Source organism: Ischnura elegans, chromosome X, assembly GCF_921293095.1.
Source record: "Ischnura elegans chromosome X, ioIscEleg1.1, whole genome shotgun sequence".
In the NCBI taxonomy this organism is placed as follows: domain Eukaryota; kingdom Metazoa; phylum Arthropoda; class Insecta; order Odonata; family Coenagrionidae; genus Ischnura; species Ischnura elegans.
In genome coordinates, this window is record NC_060259.1 from 48,496,031 (window position 1) to 48,515,358 (window position 19,328).

Genomic DNA, 19,328 nt, shown 5'->3' on the forward strand with positions numbered 1-19,328 from the left:
ATGCATCCATACTTCAAGATTTCCATTTAGTGGGTGAATGGGAAACAAAAAGATGTACCTATACATTGAAAATTCGTAGTTAGCCCTTTTTTACCTTCAGTTATTACTTCTAAGTATAAAAAATGAAAGACCATGTCAAAATTCGTTCCTTATGTTAGTACCGAAAACCTATTCCTCACATCAACATAATAAAAATATAACACAAATTATTCTAAATTGATAGTACTGCTAAGTACTACAAATCTACAACCCGGTAATTTTTAAATAGTTGTAAAGAAATTCATGACCCTAACATCATCTACAATGATATCTACAACCCACAAATCTACAACCCGGTAATTTTTAAATAGTTGTAAAGAAATTCATGACCCTAACATCATCTACAATGCGTGTTTCTTGTAATATTATAGATCCATCACAATTATTACTAGGACGAATGCCATTTCCTCTTCAATTGCACCAAGCATCAAATTTCACGCCCGTCCTCTTGCAAGAGATAAACCCACTCTCCGAGCGGATGCAAAATGGTCATTATATCCATCTCCTAGCACTTGATGCAGTTATGTTTCCGTTTACTTTACTAGGCCATCACAACTGCTTGCATCATAGGTTCATAAATCGGGCAATAGAAAGCAAAAGTGAAAAAATGGGCATGCACACAGAAAATGCACACGAAATAATAGTGAAGTCTAACAAAAATCGAAACAGAACGACCAATTTATAAATAATACCTTCATCAGAGTGCCCATACCTGTAAACGCTGTATTTTCGGTGAGTAACCAAGGAATACAAAAAGAGTAAGGGGAACTAAAATTTCTCGAGAAGCAGAAGTGGAGAAATAAAATTTACACTAAAACTTTTGAAAGTGACTGTAGCTGTATGCGATGTAGCATCCAAGATATATCTCAGTCTTAGCGAAACGCAACGGCCTCTAGGGCCAGCCTATGCACCGCTAATGGATCACATCGAGACCCACAAAATGACAGTAGTGACAATCGAAAGGTCATTTTTCCCTCCCTTGGCCACTTTCAAATCGGCCACTTGTAAATCTCAAGACAATTTACAGGAATTTATCTTTAGAACATAGCCTCTTCTAGCCTTCGCGTAATTTGCGTTAATAAAAAATCCCCATGTGTCTCCAACTCTAGAATTTAGTGGGAACGGAAAAGTACTAGAAGAGGGAATGTATGTGTGTGTTGTTTATTCTTTATCCTCCGTTGTAAAGGCCTTAAAGTGCTGTTTACGGGGATGTTCGGAATAAATAAATAAAACATATAAATAGAAAGAGTTGAAAAGAAGAAAACTCGAATGTTACCCATCCAAGGTCTCTCTCAACTCAAAATAAACAGGGCATAGAGACGAGAGTGATTCGCATTACTCTTGGGAAAAGATGCGTTTGCGGTGATACAGTTTACGGCGAGAAAAGGTGCGTCGTCACCGTCGGGTTACGGTCACCCTCTTTTGCAAATCCGTATACTTCAAAATGTACTAGCCATTCATCGAAATTATACGTCTACCTATTCCCAATTCCTAACTTTTATATGACTCAATATCGTTAAAAAAGTATGCCAATCTGTTGCAGCGAATTTTAAATGATTTGAAATCTATGAAAAATACAAACGAGTGAATGACTCGAAAAAAATATTTACCATGTTTACCACGCCTGTGCTTCGATCTCACAATCACCACCATGTCTGTCGCACGTTTACTCCAGTAGGCCATCACAACTGCTTGCATCGTAGGTTTCATAAATCGACCAATAAAAAGCAAAGGTGAAAACAGGGGCAGGAACACATAAAATGCACAGAAAATAATCGTTAAATCTAACATAAATCGAAACAGAATGATCAATTTGTAAGTAAAATCTCCCTCTGGGTGCCCATATCTTCACCCGCAAACGCAATATTTTCGGTGAGTAACCAAGGAAAATAAAGAGAGTAAGGGAAACTAAAATGTCTCGAGAAGCAGAAGCGGAGCAACAAAATTTGCCCTTAAACTCTTAAAAGTGACTCTAGCTATATGCGGTGTAACATCCTTGATATATCTCACTCTTAGAGAAACGTAATGACCTCTAGATCCAGCCTATGCGCCGCTAAGGGATCACATGGACACCCTCAAAATGACAGTAGTGACAATTGAAAGGTCATTTTTCCCTCCCTTGGCCACTTTCAAATCGGCCACATGCAAATCTCACGACCATTTAAAGAAATTTATCTTAAGAACGAAGCCTCTTTTAGCCTTATCGTACTTTGCGTTGTTAAAAATTCGCCATGCGTCACCATCTCTAGAATTTGGTGAGAACGGAAAAGTACTAGAAGAGGGAATGGATGTTTGTGTTGTATATGGTTTATCCTCCGTTGTACAGTCCTTAAAGTGCTGTTTACCGGGATGTTGGAAATAAATAAATAAAATAAATAAGAAGAAAGAAAGTTGAAAAGAAGAAAACTCGGATGTCACCCATTATAAGGTCACTCTCAACTCAAAATAAACAGGGAATAGAGACGAGAGTTATTCGCATTACTTTCTGGGAAAAGATGCGTTTGCGGTGATACGGTTTACGGTTGTACGGCGAGAAAAGGTGCGTCCGGTAATTTTAAATGCTATCGCTAACAGGAAAGAACAGTAATAACATGCGCAATAAGGTTAAAGGCTTAGTAATTCGTAAAAGGCTTTTTAAAAGGCACTTGCGGATCTTATTTAAGGTATCAGTAGAGCCCCACATATCAAGTAATGTTTGTTATTGTGGTTTCAAATCTATGAGTCGCAACCAAATGCGGGAACTATAGACTATAATTACGTTTGATGACAAGTCTACAATGGAATGTTGTAGGGAAAAGATGAAAATACGCTTATTTGTTCGGCATTTCAAACGGTCAATGCATTATTGGCTAAAAATTACAATTATAGACCTAAGATAGTGGTTGATGAAATATCAGTTTTTTTCAGTTTCTTTGCATATGATTTTATTTTTATTGATGCGCGCGAGGCATTGACAGCACCAGCGTGATAGATAGGGATGCAATATCTGGTTTACTATACAAAATGACAATATTTACGATCACATTATAGATGCCTTTCATTAAAATATGATTCCCATCGCATCCCGCTGATTATGTCCAATTATGCTGCTGATTATAGCATCACTTACGGTTATGAAGTGAGAGGATCACTACATAATCAACGTATAAAGAAAATTTACATCAAAATCTGTTTTCTCAAGCTTACAACATGAGACAACATTCACGTTATACATGTATTGTAACAAGGAAAATAGCGGAATATGTATCTGTAACGCCCGAACGCCCGTAAATTTTCTGCTCACATGCAACGTGCCCATCAGCGCATTTTACCTGATTAGATTATTTCCTATCCTCATTGTTTAGGAGCAAAGTTTGATTTGTGGCGCAGGAGTTCAAGGCCTAGTACATGTAAATATAGATGCCGCTTATTGCTTCTTTTTAAATTCCACTGAGGAAAATTTTGGGTGCTAAGAGAAAATCATTTCAGTGCAGTAATATCGATTAGTGTAAAGAAAACAGGCATCGGCCTCCCTTTCGTAGATATTTATGCTTAATATTTTCGTACCTTCTGATAAATAATATGAACTCCTCCCCTCGTGTTGTTCATTGACAAGTATACGTCAGCTTACATTTTTAAACAATTGGTGCCATTTCTGTCCGAACGTTTGTGCGGAATAAAAAAGGAGATTTTTCTTAGGCTACTCCATGAAATAAAAGTGACAATTGGACTTCCAGAGCTGAGGTCTGCAAATGCAAATAAACTTTAAAAACTTTCATCACCACCTGCTACTTTCAGCTCTTCAGGACTATGTTTTGTACTACTCTACATAGTTCCCACCACAGTTAATCATCATAAAGTTCTTCTGCAAGTTCCATAGATGTATAGTATCTGCCAATTGACACATTCGCCCGGAATTCTTTATTGGGACCACCAGACGTTTCATATTTCTTTTGAACCTCTGCTTGTAGATGATTCATTAATTTTTCCTGCATAATATTCCATGTTGAAAACATACCGCTCGTCACATTCGGTAAGCATTTTTATAAGACTGCAATACTTCCCTAGCTTTTCTTTCATGACTTCTTTGAATGAATATTTGATCCTAAGCAACGATATTTAATCAACCACTATCTTATGTCTATAATTGTAATATTTAGCCAATAGTGCATTGACCGTTTCAAATTCCGAATGAATAAGCGCAAATTCATCTTTTTCCCTCCATCTTTCCCTAATAGACTTGTCATCAAACTTAATTATAGTCAATAGTTCCCGCAATTGGTTGCGACTCATCGCAGAAATGTGTCATCGCCTTCCAAATTTACATGACCTAAAATTATGCAAATCAAACTTACTTTAGCCTTGCTTAAGGTTGGCACAATATTAACACCCCAATAAAACATTATTCTTATACCAAATCCGCTTTAGAATTCCCAAGCTGGTTCAGCTCCTTCATTTGTATGGTGAAAAATCATGTCATGCAAAAATAGAAAAATTTTATAAAATACTCGCATACATCCTTTACCCTACCAGCCGGTTGTAAGCCTTACTCTTCCCGCAATATATTTTGAATATGGTTCGACTAGTTTCACAAAGAAGGATCACCTACGTATTGTCTTCCTGTTTCTCTAATGTATCCGATATTTTTACTACACCCACTTCCTTCATTGGTATCATTTTCACCATTCGAACTGATACGCTAGCATGGTTTTCAGTTTCACACACTGTCATTGCTGATTTATTCTTTATAACTAGTAATGACACAATGATAATCAAAATAGTAATACAAAATAGAATTCATTATATGTTTGCCACTTTATGTTAAGTATTTATAGAATATCTGTATTCATGTATTTCAGTTTTTCCAAACCTTTGAGCATCCATAAAATTTTGAAAGCAGCGAAAATATTTATAAAATACTAACTGAGGTATAAATACGATGGGATAATTAAGAAAGCCATTGATTAATGGAATATTAAAAATGCATATATATTAGAAGATCAAATATTAATCAATGAAATCACGTAAAATGAAGAAGGAAGGTGAAATATCAATGCACAAAGTAATTTTCTACAGACCTTTATAGGTCTTTAGCTTCTTGCATGAAGGGTTCGTACAAATGGGTTGTTTTTTATTCTGTAGCAGTTAGCTTTTTCAGTCAATAAAATACTGAAAATTCACGTCGATAATATGGTGTTAAACAAAAAACTCCCAAATTAGTTCCACACTTACCCTTCAGAAGTAGGAATTCAGATAGAATAACCTATTGAGGTCCTTTCAATCTAAAGTCACCTCATAGCAGCATAATTGCTCTAGGTATAAACATAAAGGCCACAATTCACAAATAGCTCAATAGACAGCTTGTTACGAAGCGTAAACTTCCACCAAATAACGCTTGACTATTGCTTTATTTTACCTATCCCAGGTGAGGCCACGCTCCAACCCTCTCCTCCTCTGGGCCAAGAAGAGGTAATTAAGGGATGTAATCTTCATTGCATACATTATATCATATTTTTAACAGTGAGTCTTGGGTGGCGGTGGTTCAAATCACGCTGCCCCTGAAGGGTGAGTGTGAAGGTAATGGGTAAATGTGCTGGAGTTATCAATGAAGCCGAGGTCTGGACATCTTTTTGCATGCATACCGTAAAGTAAAAGTTGCACCAGAGAAAAATCGTTGCCGCAATATCTGGTTTACTATACAAAATGACAATATTTACGATTACATTATAGATGCCTTTCATTAAAATATGATTCCCATCGCATCCCGCTGATTATGTCCAATTATGCAGCCGATTATAGCATCACTTACGGTTATGAAGTGAGAGGATCACTACATAATCAACGTATAAAGAAAATTTGCATCAAAATCTGTTTTCTCAAGCTTACAACATGAGAAAACATTCACGTTATGCATGTATTTTAACAAGGGAAATAGCGGAATATGTATCTGTAAGTCCCGAACGCCCGTAAATTTTCTGCTCACATGCAACGTGCCCATCAGCGCATTTTTTCTGCTTAGATTATTTTCTCCATACCGTTTGAAGGAAGTAATGTTTTTCTCTAACAGATCTTAAGTTTGCGAAACTTGTCATATTATTCAAACTTTAGTGAACAATTTGAAGGAATTTCCTGAAATTCTTCTTAGCGTGGGTCTAGAGTATTCTCACTCCTAATCTTAGTGATGTACGAATTTTTTACATTTATCTGTACTCAGTTGCAAGTCGTTCATAATGCAGGCTAGTAGAAAAAATCGCATGAATACAGATTTTGACGCTGCATTCGTCAAGTACAAGAATGAAAGAATATTTGAATTATTTCTTTTCAGGTAATAAATTAAGTATATGAATAATGCGTGCTTGAATCTTTTGAATGTGAGAGAAACAATGTTTTCCTGGTTTTAAGTATGTTTAATTTTTTCGATTTTATATGTTTTTTTCCGGCCGTTGCCAGCCAGCTACAAGCATGAGCATCCTAACTGCGGATAGCATCTGTTTGAAATAGGTAGGCCTGTTTCGCGTAGGGTTTTCATGGAATATTTTCCTATTTATCGTACTATATCGGCCAATTCCTGTAATTGGCGTAGAACGTACAAAATAAGTTAAGTAGTCACGGCCGAATTCATAGAATTCTGGTAAAACACGCTAGTAGGGCGACTGACTTAGTTGGATACTCAGACTTTTAAGTCGCTTACTAAGGAAATGGTATTAATGGATTCTATTAAGTGACCTACTAATTTAGTATGCTATGAGCCAGCTAGGTAGCTTATACTTGATAGCGATTTGTGTTCAACCCGTAGGGCTACGCATGGCAACACTGAATCCGACTCCTCAGCGGCGCGGAGTATTCTTAAAACTTCAAAAAAGAGAAATTGATTCATAAAAGTCCATCGAAATTTTTTTGGTAATGGATAATTCGACGTGAAGCCATCACAGATACAGTTTTTTATTGTTGCTCACAAAAATTATTCTATACCATTGAAAAAAGATAGAGTTATGAGTACTACCGAATCATTTTAAGTAAGAAATTCAAATCTGTGAGAGTGGTGACGGATAGTTTTAACTAGAGGCATATGTTAAAGGTTATTATCTATGCATCAAGGGAATTTTAATCTCTCTTCTTGCTACAATCTCTTGATACAGGCAATATTTTGTTAGGAAAAAATTAAACTTTGAAAAATAATAGTTATGATAGCAAGTTGTTACAGGTAATATATTATAATCTAAAAATCATACTTCTACAAATAATGGGTATGAACGTAATTTATGATAAGCATTATAGGGAGCAAATAATACTTTCCACTAGGTTTACGTTGGTTTCAAATGGGAAAATCGCCGTATTAATACTATCACTCGTTTCCACAAGTCGTGGCAATTAATAAAGATTATCAACGATTGTATTTTCGCATCTTTAAGCATTTCATTACTTTGTGTGAAAGAAATCGTTTCCCTCTACTAGAGCATCGTGGAATAGTATTAATCCTAAAGATTACAAAGCAATCGAAATTAGGGAAGGTCAGATCGGATACCGCGGATATTACCCTTCATTGGATACATTGATCCAAAGTCGCGGAAGATATTGGATCTGGATCCGAAATTTTAAATAATAGCTTCAGTGAATGCAACGTCCCACAAGGGTGGAAAGAGTTCCGAGTCTCTCTTCGAATGTGCCGTCGCATGCGATTCTTGTCCTACACCACTGGTTATTCTATATTATTTCATCCGAAGATTTTTCTTATTTTCTTTTCCAAACCCAAGCGTAACTGTTTAGGTCCTGAGCATGTAAAGATGTTTAAAAAACAACCAGAAAACCTATAAAAATGATTCTTAATTTATAACATTATTAAAATTTGTATGAATATCTAAAAAGCATTCCTTCGATTGTACGTAGCCAGATTAAACTTCAATAATTACTTCGTTTAATAGCAGGTATTTGAAAATGCATTTGGATCCGAAAATATCCCATCCCAAAGATCCGGCTCCGAAAATCAAGGATCCGATCCGAATCGGATCCGAAAAAAATCCTGGATCCATCAATCCCTAATCGAAATACATTAATGTGAAGCAATTTCATAGAGATCATGCGAGTGTATTGAATATACCTGCATTTGCATTTCCTAAAATGGTCATGCTCTCATTCATTTTCGATACTTGTCTAGTTAATGAGCTCATTGGGGAAAAAGACGCTGTGAATTTAAAAATTAAGGCAGTTTGGAAGTCATGAAACGTAATAGAAAAACTACATCACGAAAAAATTAAGATTAAATCGTTCCCTTCATTATTTTGTATATAATTATTGGTAATACAAATAGAAATTTATTTATCGTAGATATTAGGTATTGAATTACATTTTATGCTTGGCGGAAATTTCCTTACGAGAATAGCGTAACCTTTTTTTCTCATTATTTTTGCTAAAACATGTTTATAAATGACAGTTTCCAGATGACAAGATGATGGTTTTTCGTTAAAATTTTACATTAATTGGACTTCAACGGCCGTTATATACACACGCAAACGTACATATATATGTACACATGTCTTGCGAGATTCTTTGTGTCCCTGAGGATGATAAAACTCTCTCCTTTGTTTTAAGAGGAAAACTTTTATCTGGTCAGTAGTACACGATACTCTATCGGAATATAAATAAGAATAGAAATGATTGTTCCTTTCCTCAATGTTGCTTGAAAATTTTTCTTTGAGCCAATGAAAAATTTTATGATTTAAAAAGCTCTATTTTTGCTTATCTACAACAAACCTGCACGAGTTGAAATGAAGGAAAGCCAATCGTCCAAGGTCACTCTCAATTCAAAATAAACAGGGCATTAAGACAAGGGTGATGCACGTGGATTTTTAAGAACTGGTGTATTATCGTTGTGTTTGGTAATTTAAAATGTTATTGCTATAGGAAACAGCAGAGATAACATGACAAATATGGTTTACGGCGTAGAAGTTCGTAGAAAAGCTTATTTAGAGGCGGTTATGGATTTTTTCAAGCTGTTTGCACAGCCACACGTGTCAGATAATCTTGATGCGTGCGTCAACTGATTTTCATTTATTTTTAATCAACAGTAATAATTCCACTTGGTTCTCAGATTCATTGGAAGAAGTCAGGGGTGGATCCAGGATTTCTTTCTGGGAGGGGCACAAGCAAGGCTGTATCCGGGATTTTGTTCAGGGGGGGGGGCACAAGGATACCTCGTTATACAAAACGAACGAAATGATAATGGGACTGTATTAAAAATCTTGCATATTGGCACGTGCCCCCGTGACCCCCCCCCCCTGGATCCGCCTACGGAAGAAGTGGTATAATACCGCAAGTGTTAATTATTTTCTTCATTTTTATCCATTCGGTGCACACAATATTTTAATGTCAACTGCAACGCAATGATAATGCTACCTATTACGTTTTTGCAAGCTTCCTAACACTTGATTCTAAATTAAACCTAGTCAAGAAAAAAACCTAAGGAATTTAATTACGACAAAGGTATTCGCTGGGTTAGGAAGAAGTACCGAAACTGATTTGTGCCCCAATTTCAAAAAATACAATCATCCATTTTATTCCATATGAAAAGACATAAAAGTTATTATTTGTGCTTTGACTGAAAATGCGAAAATTTATTGCTCTAGTGAACACTTTACTACTCTACGTCCATAATGTATAGATTTTCTATGGACATTATGATCCAGAGATTAGGTAACTACCTAAAATAAGCAAAATTTAATTTTGTGAAACTTTTTGGAGGGAGAACATGTGCGTCATTTTCAACACAACAGACCCATAACTTGCATTACAGAACTCATTCTCATTTTAGTGATTGTTTTAGTTGATGAAATTAATTTTACAAAATTTATCACAATTTTATTAGCAAACATTGGCACTAAGAGCTCTATTATCACAAATGATTGTAGTTTACGACCTTTGACGCTAGTAAGTTTTCTTAGCGAAAATTGTAAGCCAAATATAAAAGTGAACTTTGTATTCATATGCATAACTTGATATTTAGGACCAAAACTTCACTGTCGTTCTTTTTAATTTTTTACGATACTTATACCCTTCCAATTTAATAACTATATTATCACTTATTACTCATTTGATTTATTATATCTATGGCTATATTGCAATAAATCTCAATGAGTTCCTCGCATCAGGTTACCTGTCAACTGAAAAATTGTGGCCTTCTTTTTGTAGCAAATGTGCTGTGGCGTTTGAGGACAACTGAATTTTATTACACTCCTCATCTAAATAGTTAATATGAAGTAGGAATGAACATTCCATAGCTGAGTGCTTATTAGTTCCAGAAATAAAATGTACCCTATTCGAAGAAGAAAGCGAAACATGTTACGTAACACAAATTACGTATTTTGAAATAAGAAAATGAATGTCAATTGCAATGTAAAAATACCAACGTAGATTGGTGAATTTATAAGAACTAAACGAGCTTAATCTGAAATATTTATTGATAAAGTTTTTTTATGATATACATCATGAGTCACACAACGTGGGATAACTGTGATAGATATTTCCATTTGACTCCAAATAGCTTGAGAAGCTTAAGTAGTTTGAAGGTAATACATTAAATTCTGGAAAAATTTGTTCACAATAATATGGGTAAACAAGGCATAAGACAGAGAAATTTGAAATAGGTTACTTTGAAAACACTGAGCGTTGAACTCTCCAAAACCAGTTGTTAAGATGATGAGTTGGAAATGATGGAACAGACACCCACCTTCTGCTTCAATCTACTGCCGTTGAGTCGTGCTGGAGTCCACGGTGATACCTGAAAAAATCCCAAAATGTAGTGTCTCGTTTATAAATTCATCGTAAAAACACTGAATCAATTTTCGTGAGTTAGCATGTTTCTACCTACGCATGTTTCGGCTCATAGTGGTAAATTTAAAGCAAAAAAAGAACTGAAGTCAACATTCGGTATAAATAAGGAGGTTTAGAAATAGCAAGTGCTTTCAGTGTGTTAAAACTCGTTTAAGTAAATATGAGAAACGGATGGCCAAATTTTTTCCCCATTGACTAAAAAGTAACCTGTTACATCGATTTAAATAAATTTTCACTATTCCTCGAGTATGAAATTATAATTTTATGCAATTAAGAAAACCAATAATTGGACTTAGCAGTTTTCATAATTTTCGCTCATTTGTATCTGTCGACCCATATGCATCGCCATTTTTTGTAAAAGCATCCGCACTTCCAGATTTCCATGCAACAAATTAACAGAAACCAAAAATAACATATCTTTTGAAACATCGTGGTTTGCCATTTTTTAACCTCTAAATCTAACTTCTGAATAAGAAAATTTAAAAAAATGAAGCCTTGTTCTTTAAAATTACACCAAACATATTCCTCGCATCAATTACTATACCAATAAAAAAACATAAATTTATTCAGAATTACAAAAAAAATCTTGAACATATTTTCTTCTACAATACGTCTTTCTTCTACTCCAATTTTTCAGGCTCATCCTGTGTCGGTGTGGTGAAAATGGAGAATTCCGCATCGGGTAAGAGATCCATCAGGGCCATCACCAGGAAGGGAGCTGCTGCCTCGTTAATTGGACCAGGCATCACCTCCCACTCGTGGCCGTCTTTCAAGAGATACACCCATTCTCCGATCGGTTCCAACATGGTCATTAGCTCCTTCTCCTCCCACAAGTTGCCGTTCTGCTTGTGGGTCAAGATTGCTGTGACCATAAACATATTCACCGCAAACCGACCGCGGTCAAAAACCTATATAAATTTTAGGAGTACTCAAGAAAGTGTTCCTGTGACGAATCACCAAGAAGACGGGCAATGGAATGACTCTTTAGTCCGTCTGCACCTATTTATTGCCAAAAGGCGCGGAAGTCGTTGGTTTGGGGAGACTATCATAACTGCGTCATGGATGATGTCAGGATAGGCGGATGTTCCTCTTCAGCATCGAAGAAAGAAGGATTTAAACGAAAACGTTTTAACATCTAATCAAATCACCAATGAGAAGGAGGATCAGACGGAAACAAGGGCACACGCAGTAATTCCGTTTGTGTCTGGCACCTCAGAGAAGATTGCTAGGATTCTACGACAGCACTACGTCGTGACAAGATTCACTTGTGTCACCAAGGCTGGCGATGTGCTACCGGGTCCAAAAGACGTTTTGCCGCACGACATTCAAGAAGGTGTCTATAAGGTGCCATGTCATGCGGCAAAGACTACATAGGAGAGACATGTAGATCAATGAAAGTGCGCATCCAGGAACACAGAAGAGCCACAAAAAATAAGCATATTCAGCTCTCCGCCATTGCGGGGCATGCATAGAGCGAACCCGGACACCAGATATTGTTTGACGAAGCAACAGTTGTTACAAAAGAAAATAGATATTTTCCCAGGCTAATAAAGGAGGCTATCGAAATATTCAAGACACCGGAAAACATGAATAGAGAAGACGGCTACCCTCTCCACAGCTAGTGGAAGAGGGTCATACGAGAGAAAAGAAGATGGACCAATCAGCATCCAGCATGAAAAATTGGCTCCAAAAATGAACTATATAGGTCACCAAAATTGAATCCCGAGATCGATCTGAATACGCCGGTTGGAATACCGGAGAAACTGTCGTCACAAAGAAAATCCAAGCGGTGAAACCCAGAAACATGGAGACACAATCTAGACAACGCCGCGGAAATCTACGCATCAAAAAGAAGCGTCATATCCACCTATATTGTTATTTGATAAACACTTACAACATTCACATTGTTTTTTCCAAGTATCGTAAAAACTTAAATATAACCTTTTTGTTAATTTATATTTTGCTCAATAAACTTAAAAAGTACGTTCGTCTGGCAAATTATTCTTTATTCAATACTTATACAAAGTAAAATATTCGATTAGTGGTAGTTTCGTGGGGCCAAGAACCACCCAGATACCGAAGGGCGACCCTTTTTCGAACCCTTCCTCGGGCTCTCAGAGATAATCTGGGTAGGGAGACGGTCGCCACAGCGTGAGGTGACCACTGCCGATATGATCTGTCTTAGTACATTTTTTACTTTACTAATTCTAATAGTGGGAGGTAAATAAATACTCCTATCATACTCATTGCCGTTGAGCGATAAAATACCTCTTTTGATCGAGGTTCTACGATGAGAAATAAGGATTTTACGAAAAGTGATAAAATTTACGCTGATTGCCTCCACTGAATTGGCTACGCCAGAATTTGGTGAGGGAAGGGGGGAACGCGAAATTCCCTTTTTCTCCTCCAGCCCCATTTCTTAGCTTGTCCACGCGTACGAGTGTATCCGGAATTCTGGTGACGAGGTTTCGCAAAGGTGTTTGGCAGAGTGTGAGTTTTCACCGACCTGCACCAATTCATTTATTCTTCTACATTTCCATAACTGCATGAGAGCCACCTCTAGCGTGTTTGTCAAGGGGTGACCAATCACCAGGATCACCACCAGTGCATTGAAAAATAAAAGCATGTAATCTACATCAGCATAAAATTCGTTGATTTAAAATTTGAAACAGAGAAATATTATAAGTAATGGATTGCAATGCCTTCGCTAAGAAAAATAGTTGAATGCAGGTTAGTTATATAGTATAGTTAGTTATAACAGGCTCTTTGATATTTTCACGTTAATCATGGATTTATGCTCGATACACACACTTTTCTGGCAGAGTTTAGCATTAACCCATATTTTACCAGCGTGTGTTTAAACACACGCTGAGTATGCGGAAATTAAAAAAATAATTTCTAGCCACTCATGAGAGGCAACCATTTTCTAATTACTTTGACTCATTCTTTGAAACTTCTGAAGGCTCATTACATCTTGTAGTACAGCCTACTATCCCCAGGTTGGCCACCATTGAAAAAAAATATTACCCCTGCATGTGTAAATTGAAAGGCAAACTGTTTAACCTTCATCTTCTTGAGAACACCAGATGCGAGCATAAAACTTTTCCTGCCTTTATACATTCGAATGTTGAGGAAATATGATGTTAGTAAAGTATTTCCCGTGAAGATAATTGAAACACTTCAATGAAAGCGCAAACTTTGCGTGTGTTTAAACACACGGTGGGATAAACCGCTACTCTTCCCTAAACCAATTATGGTATTGCCTTACATTGTTTAGCTGTCTGTAAACGTCTCAGATGAGTTATTCTTTGCTCACAATGTATTTCAAAATCATTGTAACTCGATGCCTGAGATAATTATGAGGTTGAAGAGCTAAAATATAATCCACGTACTTAGTTTGAGATTCTCGCTAAAATGTAACTCTTGCTCCTCATGGCTGGACACTATATATATAAATGACCGACCCAAGGGTACCTGCCATTGCATTTTGCAAGCTTGGCAGCTGTAGACCAAGTGTTCGTAAGTTCTGTGCTTCGTAGTTGCCCAAAAAATTTCCTAAGTTTAAATTATTTTAGCTCATCCATTTGTTGGCTGTGCAACACAGTGGATCCTGAGTACACCTTCGCAGTGTCGACAAACATCAAAAAACGGTAAGAATTGCAAATATTTATTCACTTCCTCATTGAAATAGTTTTTAGGTGTCATGATGCCATCTCAAGCTGTGTTTAGAACTTAGAATCAAAATGTTCGATCTCTTTTACGTCAGAACTCAACACAGAAGACATCTTATTTGAACTCTACAACTTGGATGACAATGATGAACGAGGGCGAGAAATTGATGGAGCAAACACTGTAGATGTGGTTATTCTTCCAGCAAGAGATGGTGACTGCTCTGATGAATATGATGCACCTGAGGAATTTGAGACTCCAGAGTGCATAAGGATTTAGGCAAAGGTGTCCTAGCCCAATGAGGTGAGGTACGTCTTGACACTAATCACGGTAAAATTGATTTACCACTTTTTTCTGATGACTGTTCCTCAATAGGCTCAAACAATAATGAGGTTGGATCTGATTTTGATATGTCTAATGAAAAGAATGGGCAAAATTGTCATAGCAAGAGAAGGAAAGTAGCTAAGAGTTCAATCAATGTTTGCTCGGCCACCAACACTCATAAAGAATTTAGCTATTTAGAGGTAGGTAGTTACCGTAAGAAAGATAGATCATGGAATAAATTAACTCTGAAAACAAATAACATGCCACCTTCAGAGCCTGTTCGAATGCAGCCAAAACCAGAGTTATTAGATAAAAGTCCTTTGGAAATGTTCAAGAGGGTTTGGGACGAAAATTTTGTGAATATGATATGTATAGAAACAAACAAGTATGCTGTTCAGAAAGGTTTATCAAATGCTGAATTTTCTGTGGACGATTTGTACAAATACCTTGGTGTGTTATTACTTTCTGGCTACTGTTGTGTTCCATTCAGACGTATGTATTGGGAAACCAAACGAGATACTTTCCATTCTCTAGTTGCTGGATCAATGAGCCGCAATAAATTTGATTTGATTCACAAATGCCTTCATTTTAATGATAACACCCAGATAGATAGCACTGATAGGATTTACAAAGCTAGACCTGTAGCAGATCACATGAATAAAAAATTTACCGAGATCATAGAATGCTTCGGTAGTGAGTTTTCTCTGGATGAGGGTATGGAGCCATACTTTGGGCGTCATTCAATGAAGCAATTAATTAGAGGAAAGCCCATCCGTTTTGGTTGCAAAATATGGTGTGTTACGACTTCAAAAGGATACCTTCTTAAATTTAGTGTTGACACAGGAAAAACAGACAGACCCAAAGGCATCTCTCTCGGTGCCCAAGTGACAGAATCCATGTGTGTAGATTTCCTTCCTCCTGGTTCAAAGCTATTTGTAGACAACTTTTTTACCTCACTTTCATTGCTAGAAAAACTGAAAGAAAGTAATATAAACTGCATTGGAACAATAAGAAAAGACCGCATTGAAGGAGCCCCTGTAGTAGATGTGAGCAAGGAGGAACATGGTGCATTCTCCGCAATCACTGATAAGAACAGTCCCATTTCACTCATTCGCTGGCATGATAATGCACAAGTTACTACTGCCACAGACATGGATTCAAAAACTGTATTCGGCCTTAGCTCCTGCACCCGTTGGAATTCAAAGTATAAAAAACATATGAAATTATGCCAGCCACAAATTGTGAAAATGTATAACCATGGCATTGGAGGTGTAGATTTATTTGATCAGCAGCGCGCAGTGTATCGTGTGAAAATAAGGTCAAACAAGTGGTACTGGCCTTTATTTAGATTTTGTCTGAACAGCAGCATTATTAATTTGTGGCATATTTTCCGAATAAACAATCGGAAAAGCAATCAAATTGATTTTTTGAGAGAGGTCGTTATCGGGCTACTGTCAAGTGATACTCAGCCTAAATTAGTAGCACCAAGAACAATGAGACAAGCTATAACAGATGGAAGGTTTGATGGTTATAATCGCTGGATTAGTAAAATTAAGACCCATCGGCGGTGTGGTCACTGCGGTAAAAGCTCAAAGTTCATTTGTGAAAAAGTTCAATGTGGGCGTACACCCTGATTGTTGCTTCAAGGAGTACCATGTAAAATATCAGTCCAATTAGTGGTATGCCACAAAAAAATTTTCGAAATATAAATGGAAAATTTTGTAATTTGTACTACTGTAAAATATAGAAATGCATTCTAATGTGCAATGTGTAAGTTTTTATTGAGCATGAAAATGTATGACTTCAAATTATGATGCTTAAAAAGAAATAGGCTCATATAATAAGGGTGAAACACAATGTCTTATTAGTTGTTTGTGTAATAAAATTGTGTAGAAAACTCACGTTTTTTTTTATTTTGCACTCTGCCCTCACATTGATCGCAGGCAAGTCTGATCTGGGCTTTATCCCACCGTGTGTTTAAAGACACGGGCTCTCCCAGCAAAAGTACGACGTTCTGATTTTTTTAACTATTTTTCCCATAGCAAGTAGTACAAATAGAGCAGCATACCAAAAAATCAGTTACCAAATAGGTAAAAATGTGTTCCGGGATAATATGGGTTAATGAAATCCATTTTCTTCTTTTTATTTATTTTGCAATATCTTTTGGCTGAGTTTAACTGATTACAAAGGCATTGATTGCAAATTATTTCTTTATTCCATGACACATTTTACTGCAAATTGACAAATCCCATCTTTCTTTCAATTTTTATACTTTATTTCTATTTATACTAAACATACGGCTATTTATACACGATAATAGCCGGAATAGTTCATGATCATATCAAACTACCATTTATATCTTTCCGAAAATGTAAACATATGTTATTGAGGTTACCTCAGGGCAAAAACATGATATTTGAGTTGTCTCTATCCAATTTCTGAGGGTTTTTATCATTCAAAATCTTAAAAACAAAAGCCTTCAAGAAGTGATAGTCTGAATAAAAGAGTGACAACAATTGTATTCCCCGAGTGAGGAACGTTATTTCATTACGCATTTAATTAAAATATATTGTAAAATTTTATGAAGGATATTTGTTGCTTGGGTTGTTGGGAAGTTGTTTTTACAATGCATGGTGAATTCGAATTTCGCTGTCGGATTCAAGTTCTCAAGAGAAGACAAAATCATGCATTAGATGATACCAACCTCCATACGCCAGAGAATTTAATATTAAATAATGAATTTGATATGACGGAAGAAACTTTTTCATTTTCTACGTTATAACAGAATGGGCCATTACTCGTCCCGCTATCATGCATACAAATCAGGGTAACAAACTACCCCTATTCCAAAAGTATAATGCTTACGGTAATGCATACATTTTGTATTCTTTGAAGAGGCACGCTTAAAGAATTCAATAATTAATTTTCGTGCAGCTTTAGTTACCAACTGTGGTGAAGAAGCTATGACCGTTAGCAAAAGGCAAACAGTGCATGGTTTATAAGTGTAGAAATCATTTTTGGTTTTACATCCTGCGCGAAATGAAATGAATATCTAACATTAATTAGCTCAAAATATTTGTAACCATAAATGAATGAATAACTCTTAATTGTAACGCGATGGCATATTTAAGCCTACAGATAATCATTCCCATGAGGCTTACGCTGCAAATGTTTTTGCAGTTTCCATTAACAATACCGCATAAGACAGCGGATCGGTAAAAATATGTTTTTTTTAAATCCTCTTGGCTCAACGAAAGTTGTGTTGTGGTGTAACTGGTCAAAAAAAGCCTGAAAAGTGTTAAAACTGTACATGAACCCCTGACCCTCCCTCAAATGGGATTAAGGGCAAAGGATGGCGAAATTTTTAAATATTTTATTTCCAACTTCCCCGTAAACAGCACTTTAAGGCCTCTACAAAGGAGGATAAACAATATACAACACACACATCCATTCCCTCTTCTAGTACTTTTCCGTTCCCACCGAATTCTAGAGGTGGAGGCGCAGGTTTTTTTTTAATAACGCAAAGTACGCGAAGGCTAGAAGAGGCTTCGTTCAAAATTTTAATGTTCTTTAAATTGTCGTGAGATTTGAAAGTAGCCGATTTGAAATTGGCCAGGGGAGGGAAAAAATGACCTTTCAATTGTCACTACTGTCATTTTGAGGGTCTCGATTTGATCACTTAGCGGTGCATAGGCTGGCCCTAGAGGCCGTTACGTTTCGCTAAAAGTGAGATATATCTAGGATGTTACACCGCATATAGCAACAGTCACTTTCAAAAGTTTTTGGGCAAATTTTGTTGCTCACTGAAAATATTGCGTTTGCGGGTGAAGATGTGGGCACTCAGAGGGAGATTTTACTTACAAATTGATAATTCTGTTTCGATTTATGTTAGATTTGGCTATTATTAATTAGTGTGCATTTACTGTGTACTTGCCCCTGTTTTCACTTTTACTTTCCATTTCCCGATTTATGAACCTATGATGCAAGCAGTTGTGATGGCCTAGGAGAGTAAACGGAAACATAACTGCATCAAGTGCGAGGAGATGGATATAATGATCATCTTGTATCCGATCGGAGAGGGTTTATCTCTTACAAGTGGACGGGGATGGAATTTAATCTTTGGTTCAACTGAAGAGGAAATGGTATTCGTCCTAGTAATAGTGATAGCGATGGATCTATAATATTAGAAGAAAGACGCATTGTAGATGATGTTAGGGTCATAAATTTCTTTACAACTATTTAAAAATTACCGGGTTGTAGATTCGTACCACTTAGCGGTAATATTAATTTAGAATAATTTGTGTTATATGTTTATTATATTGGTGTGAGGAATAGGTTTTTGGTGCTAAAATAAGAAACGAATTTTGACTTGGTCTTTCATTTTTATATTTAGAAGTAATAACTGAAGGTGAAAAAGAGCTAACTACGACTTTTCAATGTATACATCCTTTTTTTCCTATTCACGCACTACATGGAAATCTTGAAGTGTG

General features: G+C 36.4%; 1 protein-coding gene across 1 annotated transcript; it reads left to right on the plus strand.

The window, feature by feature from the left end:
- Positions 1-14,924: 14,924 nt before the first annotated feature.
- On the plus strand, positions 14,925-16,472 carry LOC124171153 (piggyBac transposable element-derived protein 3-like). The gene has a single exon (XM_046550291.1). It carries the CDS (start codon positions 14,925-14,927, stop codon positions 16,470-16,472), a length of 1,548 nt encoding a protein of 515 aa, XP_046406247.1.
- The last annotated feature ends 2,856 nt before the right edge of the window (positions 16,473-19,328 follow it).